Source organism: Corvus brachyrhynchos, unplaced genomic scaffold (genome assembly GCF_000691975.1).
Source record: "Corvus brachyrhynchos isolate BGI_N302 unplaced genomic scaffold, ASM69197v1 scaffold70, whole genome shotgun sequence".
NCBI lineage: Eukaryota > Metazoa > Chordata > Aves > Passeriformes > Corvidae > Corvus > Corvus brachyrhynchos.
Window position 1 is genome coordinate 595,332 of NW_008236217.1, and position 7,749 is coordinate 603,080.

General features: G+C 44.0%; 1 protein-coding gene across 1 annotated transcript in view; it reads right to left on the minus strand.

Annotated features, from left to right (window-relative positions):
• GPR137B (G protein-coupled receptor 137B) overlaps positions 1-7,749 on the minus strand; it is a 25,448-nt gene that overhangs the window by 8,021 nt on the left and 9,678 nt on the right. Inside the window, exon 3 of the mRNA XM_008643275.2 lies at positions 3,156-3,378. Coding sequence (XP_008641497.1) covers positions 3,156-3,378 — 223 coding nt within the window. The remainder of the gene's footprint in view (positions 1-3,155; positions 3,379-7,749) is intronic.

Here is a 7,749-nt window from a genome sequence, read left to right on the forward strand (position 1 = left end):
CCCAGGAAAAGAGCCTGATCCAGTGAGAGGAGTAAGTGCCTGACCACTGTGTCAAGTGGGGAGGGTCACTGTCAGGGGCTGAGACACCAGCACAGGAGTCGCAGCAGGAAGGAAGGAAGGATCCAGGAGCCACGGCTACAGGGATCTGTGTGAGTCTGATCACAGAGGAAGGCAGATGTACAAAAATGGGACTGGCTTTGAAAGAAGCTCAAAGTAAATTCTTTGTAGTTGGCTCTGAAGCAATGCTTTGACAGCCAAAGGAGGAAAGATGAGTTAAAGTGCTGTGTGCATTTAGAGGAAGTTGCCTTGCAGTCATTTGCTTCTCTAGCCCTGCCCTCTGCCTCTCCTGGCAGAGACCCACACCAGGATGATGGATTCCTTTCATCTATGTGAGAGAGGGAGGCCAAGAGAGAATTTGCTCCTCCCTGTCACAGGATCTTTTAAACCGGTGGAGGAGACTGGAAAGTCTGCATCCTATTCCCTCTGCTCACACACTCTGCTTCCAGGTTTGCAGCTGAGGGGCAGAGGTTCAAAGCACTGTGGCAGGCAGAGCAGACATAGCAGAAGGGCTAAAGGAGTATCAGGGGAAATCACCAAGCCACCATGTCCTGAGTTCCTGGACTTCAGGAGACTACCAGGGCTCCAGTGCTGCTCACCCACGCTGTTGGATATTGACCCTGCAGCTTTGTTGACCCAGCTCCTCTGCACTCCCTGGTGAGCATAAGTTAAGAGCAGCTCAGGGAGTGTTTAGAAAAGCCTGCGCAAAATGAGCTTGCCTGTTTTCCCAGCAAAATAACATTGGTTCAGTGAACAGCCAGGCTCCAAAAATACCCAGTGCAGTCAAAGTCTCTGAATTCCAGCTTATAACAGCCTGGAAACACCACCATTCCCCAGGCCATAACCTGCAGCCATGTCAGGAGTGAGCCAAGAGACTACAGATACTCAGGAACTGAAGCCATAGCAGGCAGTGGAAAAAGCTGTGGCAATACTAGCAAGCAGGAAAGGCTTTAAAGAGGAAATGTTTGCTAGGCACTTCTCTGTTCTCCTTCGATACTAACAAGTCAGTGATGCTGTCATGGAAACCAAGGGAGAGAGAGCAGAGAGAAGCTGCTGACTGGCACATACCATATCCCAGCTCAGTGGCATTTACAGATTGCAGATAGCAGAAGCAGAGAGCAGAACGGGGTTGGTATTTCCCTGTCTAGATTTCCTTACATAGCTGTCATTCTTTAATAGTTAATAGTTAAATGTGTGGAGATTTAACAGACTTCCATTCCACCAAATACAAAAAAGGGGATAAAACTCTCCTGGTTTACTTCCAGTCTAATATACTTAGTGACTCAGTGAAGGGAGAGGGCAGCAGTGAAAGTAAATCCAGAGGAATCATTTCTCAGTCACAGGCCCCTGCAGGAAAGAAGGGGAGCCCCAAGCTAGTTGTGTGCCCCACCACATGATGCATTTAGCCAGCACAGAACTGGCCCAAGTCAGCACCTAAGGGCAGGGCTGTGCACCTCCTTGGTGCTGGCACAGCCCTGGCACAGAGTACCAGGATGGTTCCCCATGCCAGGTCATAGAGATGAATGTTTTCACATATGGTCACAAGATGTATGCCAGCAAATGGGAGATGCAAATAAAAGGCTGCCAGTACTGATGCCTACCTACACGCACTACAGAGCATGCATTATCTCCAACACTATTTCTGTCATATCACTGCAGAGAATGGATTTTTCTTCTCTAGCTAGTTTTTTGGCATAAGAGTAGCAGATAAAACCAGGATGTTTTATTCACTGCCAATTTCAGTCATCTGAATCCCTAAAGTATGTGCAGTCAAACCCTACTGGAAGTCCTCAGAGAAACTCCCATTTCAGGTCAGCAGAAAGGAGGAGCAAAGTGCTCTTTAACTCTCACTTCCACACCCAAACTTTCATCAGTTGAGTGTTCTGTCCTTCCCTGTCTGCAGTAATGTTAGAGATTCTTGGGGTTTTGTGAAATAGCTTGAAGTAAAGAAGACTGAGTTTCCTGCAGGAGGAGCAAACAGAACAAAACCAAAACCAAACAGAAACAGAACCAAAGCCTCCCTTAGGTTAATACTGCTTTGTTACAGAGATTTATGCTCCTGTGATTTACATCACAAGAAAAACTTTTCCTACTAATAAAAATAATCCATTGCCAGTGCCCTTTGGTCAGCAAATGATAGGCTTTGAAAGAAACAAAACTAAGCTGTGTTTTTAAATCTTCTATTCAGCCCTGAACTTTTAGCTGTTGTGCAGTGTGGCCAGATTTGATTAAACAGGAAGTGTACTTATTTCATCTGATTAAGTAAATGGAATTTTATGATAAGGTTTTCTAAATAGCAGCTGAACCTCAGATTTTTAAAGGATTTGTTGTGGTAATGGCAATGGGTTATTGGTTAAACTCATAATTTAAGATTTAACTGTCTTCTGCAAATGCAAGGACTTTTGAAAGCCTTGTTTCATTATTTATAGATACAAAACATCTTCAATGATTTTATAATAAACACTGCATGCTTATGTGATGCCACCCAGCTCCTTGACCACTGAATGTGTCCAAAGCTATAAACCTAACAATATTTCTTTAAAGAACCTCCTGTAGAGTAATGGGAAAAACTTTTCACCCCTTTTCCCCCAGCTGACTAAGTTACAATGTATTAAGTCTTTTAAAACACATTCTCATTATCTGTAGGAATATATATAAGAATATGCAAATTTTAAAAGGGAGATTCATATTTCTCTGTCTGGTTCATCTTCAGCATACTGCTACCTTAAACAGTTAACTTAGTCAATGATTTGACAAGCTGAAGGATTTTGAAGTGTTGGCCACTTCCATGTAGCAGTACTGAAACGATCTTCAGACAAGGGACCCAGAAAAAGCAGTGTCTGCTTGAAAAAGAGCTGTGAGAAACCCCAGCCAAAAAGTTCTGCAAAATCTGCCTCAAAAATACATATTTGAGATCACTGGTTTTAACCAAAAGCTCCCTTGCTACCATTTAGTATTTAATTCATGTATTGAACAGGATTGCCAGCCAAGTGCAGGCTGTGAGGTTTAAGGCCTCCAGCTCCCAGGCTTTGTGGTTTTGCCTTGCACTGCCCTTGTATCTCAGAAGGTACTTGAAAAGAACTGAAAATGTACCTTACCTTGGACTCCAAGTAAATGTTGGCTAAAGACATCTTGGAGATCTTATACAGGCAGATGGAGAGTGAAACAGCACACAGCACAAACAATGTGTCATTAATTGCCACCCGGACAGAGACAATGATTTTTCTCTCTGAGTTCTGTGTCCTCACCAATACTGCACATGTTAAATTCACCAAGAGGAAGAGGAGACTTATGAAAAGAGAAGCCAGGTAGAGGGGCAACCTGGGAGAGTGAGAAGAAAACAGTTTTAGCAACATTGTTCAGCAAGTGTCAGTCATGAGATGGAAGTTGCACTCTGAGAAATGCAATCCGCCCGTGCTGGGCTGCCACAGCTGACAGAGTAACCAGCTGCCTGAGCCAAAATCAAAGTGCTCCAGATTGCTGGAGAGATTAAAGTAGCTCATTTCAAACCTGTTTTTACAGTTGCACAACAAGCTGTAAGTAAAGAAACTCATATCAAGCAGCAAACATGGAAGACTGCAGCAGAAATACAACAGCACAGTTCTTGAACACTATTTAAAATATACATGTACCTTCTTAGACCATGCACTTCATATACAGCAAAAACCCTCTGGCTACTCACTGCCAGAGGAAACCTCTCCAAAGGCTGAATTGCCTGGAATGGACTGGTTTTGACCCTGGTTTTACTACACTGAGTGCTAATGTTTGCCGTCAGATTTCATATCAAATTAGGGAAGTGTCTAACAGCAGGAAAAATCTCCAGGTTACTGGTTCCCTAAAATCCATCTCTGTCTCTTTTCCTAAACAATTTGGTCATGGTCAACCTCTTGAAAAAAACATCAAGAAATTTAACTATGCATATTGATTCTGGGTTGGCATCTTGCCATCTAGGCCAGGAAAAAGGTTTGTTTACACAACCACAGCAGAAGACCTGGAGCCAAAATGTGACAGACAGAAGCCCAGGAACTGGACTGGTTTTATCCATCTGTTTTTTTTCCAACCTACCCATCACTGATGCCTGCAATATAAGCATACTACATAATCAAGGAAAACACCTTCTAGTTCCTCTTTATGCCTACACAGAACTCTGGGGCTTTCCATTTAAAAAACCCCAAAAAGCATGTTTCCATTTCAGGTATTTGCTTAGTTCATCGTCATTGTTGACCAAGGCAATGATCATGAACTTACTGATAAGATTCATAATCTGCAGTCACTGAACAAGAGGTTTTGGCCACAGCTTTTCATGCCTGTTGGGAACTTTGAATTTAGCTGACAACAAACACACAGACTGTCCCCGAGGAATCCAGTTCTCATTGTTTAATAATACTTTACCCAGTGGGGATCTTTTCCTTTCACACATTCATATTCTTTTGCGTTAGCATCAATGCAGCTACAAAGCTGAAGCACAGCTGGCTTCTTTTCAGAGGGCAAGAAAGGAGGAGATATATCTTTGAGATACTTTAGTGTGTTACAGGGAGAACTGAAAGCCTAAAAGCTTGTGAATCAATGCCCTTCTTTCCAGCTATATCTGGCAGTGAGCAAGGATGCTGTTTTTTCCTTGCCAGGCACGGAAATTCCCCTCTCAGCAGGAAAAAAACAGCAGGAAGATTGTGCTCATTCTTAACTTTCCAGGGCAGGGCTCTGTTTTTAGGATAAGCAGCCGGAGGTAGTTCCTTTAAACCTCATAGTCTAATGCTGGAAGCATTGCAGTCCTGAAGCTCCTCTCTCACATGGTTTCCTCTGTAGTGGTGGTACATTTAGAGCTTTTATTAGTATCTCAAAAATCTTTAAATAGTGGTCACATGTCTTCCTTTCCTTCCCCTTCCAAAGTCCCATCTCTGGTCCCCTTGTGGGGGCTTATGAGGAAAGGCACACTCTTACATGTGGGACAGTAAGTGCATGCTCTCCTTTTGCCCACCTCAGCCCGAAGGACCTCCTGCTGCAGCACAGCCTGCATGCTGGCATGCAGCATCAAGCTGGCTTGCAAGCAGCAAGGCTGAGGCTTCCGGGCCAGGCTCCTCCTTTGCAGACTTTAGCAAAAAAAAAGAAAAGCGCTGTCACGCTCTCGTGCCCACACACTCCCATATGTGCCAGGGTGAGCTGTTGTGGCCAGTCAGTTGTGCAGCTCTTCACATAATGATCTTCCAGCCCCCTTATTAACATGACGTGGCCATGGAAATGGCTGCCTGATTTGACAAAAGATGCATTGTTGCTGAGCTTATGGATGAGCATTGATGGACAAGCAGGCTGTCTCTCTAGGGGAAGTTTTAGGGTGTCAGCAGATAAAAGGCAGAAAGTATCTTTACAACTCAACTACAAGGGCACCTGCAAGGCATGAAGAAGCATATGGAGTTTTATAGAAAGCAGAAAAGCTGGGCAGGAGTGGTGCTTCCAGATTGCACCAGTGAAAGTGCAAGTGAAAGTTCAAAAGCCTATTGTGCCTAATCCCCACTTTAGGACTAGGCTTTAAAGGAGCTGCGTGTAATCTGGTTTGGCTGGGGAAGACACATGCCAGGGTGTTCTGTTCTTTTTGTGTCACGCTGAATGCACCCATAAGTTTTTCTTTGAGCTGAAAATAAAACCTCAGATAAATGCAGTGAACTTTGCCTTGTTTAACAAAATCTATTTGAAACTACCGCATTTTGTATGTGGTTTCCTCTAAAACCATGCAGTGTCTGAGACTTGTGGGTAACAAGACATGCACACATAGCACAGCAAGCGTCATCCAAACCTGGTGACAGTAAGAAATCCCCAAGCCCAGGGATACAGGCAGAAGGATGGTTTAAATATGAAATTCAGCTTGCACAGGCTTCCCCTTGACCTCTTTTACTAATATGGTGAAGGCTGTGCTGAGTAGTTTGCTTAAGAATCTGGATCCCTGATAGAATTTTATCAACTTTTTTTTTTTTTTGGTGTCTGAAATGATTCTGATTTCTGAGACTGTGTCAATGCATAGACCTCAGTCCTACCTCTCAGTTGCCCCATTTATGTTGCCATTATCTACTGCAAAAATGACAATACCAGGTAATAAGGTCTGACACTTATTAAAGAAAATGGGGGGAAAAATAAAAAAGTGGACATTCAGTAATGAAGAAAAATCAGATTCAGTAAGTACAGATTACAGATCCATCCATAGACCTTCCATCTTTCCATCATCCATCTCTCCTTCAGGATCTGAGCCACCTGATCTAATGAAAGATGTCCCTCCCTGCCCATGGGATGTGGGTTGGACTAGATGATCTTTAAACGTCCTTTCAAACACAAACTGCTCTGTGAGTCTGTGTTCTCCCACTAGCTTGTTACAATTAAGATTCAGAACTTCATCTGTGGGTGTGCACATATTACACCACTTCAATTGCCCTGTGTAAGATAGGAAATGAGGTCAGCTTTATTAATATAGCTCTTTTAGACAGACTAACCACACTCATGCCGAGATCTGGATGTGAAAACAAAATACAACTGAACACCCTTACCAACAGAGCTGAACAAGAAAGAAAATGCTAGGCCAGATCCAAGAGTGATTTGTATTAGAAATCCAGTAGGGAAGAGTCAGGGCAGACATGTAGCTGTTGTGAGGAGAGCAGTCTGTGCATGAGTAATTCTAGCCACAGTACATTAGTACTTAGCAACACAAATGCCCCAAGAGCTATGTGCAGGTTGTGACTTCATAGGCATTGACTAAATATCACAAGTTCCCTACGCTTCAACAAAGACATTTTCAAGCAGTTTTCAGGAATAAAGCCTTGCCACAAACATCAGTAACAGCTGAGGTTCAAAGCTTCTACCTCTCACCTCTAAAGCCATGCAGGAACCAGTCCACAGACAGTCCTACGCCACCCCGATCTGCAGCCCAAGCTCCGTGCAAAGCGATGCTCTTTGTTTCTCTTGCCCACGTGCCCCATCAGGGGCAGGCACGCCCGCACTGGGGGGACCTGCCTGGGGTGTGCTCTGCTTGTCTGCCAGCCCAGACTCTGGGATTTTCTGCCCACAGGAACCAGAGTGCAAAAGGTGGGTTCAAAGCTGCAGTTCAGCCTGGAGTCCACATTCCTGAGTCAGCCATCACACCCCACATTTCCCATGCCCTCACCAGCCCAAGCACAGCCCACCTCAAGCCTGCTCTCACTGTTCTGCCATTATACCAAACAAGGTTCCCAAAGCACTTGGTCCAGATGATTGCTCCACAAGCTGTGTGAAAACCCAGAAGTCTAACAAATTTCCTAGGGCAAGGACAGTGATAACATTTGCCCTGTTGATACAGTACTATGCTCTCCTAGCAGCCAGCAAGTAACAAGTCAGGTTTCAGTTTAAAATTATTCTGTTTTCCTATCCGGAATTCATGTTGTAAATTCTTTCTTTAGAATGGAGACAACCTCTCTCTCTCTCCCCCCTCCTTCTAAACAGCATTGCCCAACTGAGGCTTTTAAGTGCTGCCACAACAAACATTAATTTATTGAGCTCTTCCTGAGCTTTCTGGACATTACTGCCCTTTGGGGTTCTTTCAAGTACATCCTGACAGCTTCTTCTCCTCAACAAGATGCCAAATGAATCTCTCCACCTAAATGCAAATCTACCATAACCTCAACTCTATGGAGTCAGGGGAGATTACCTATAAACTCCCAAATGCATCATCAA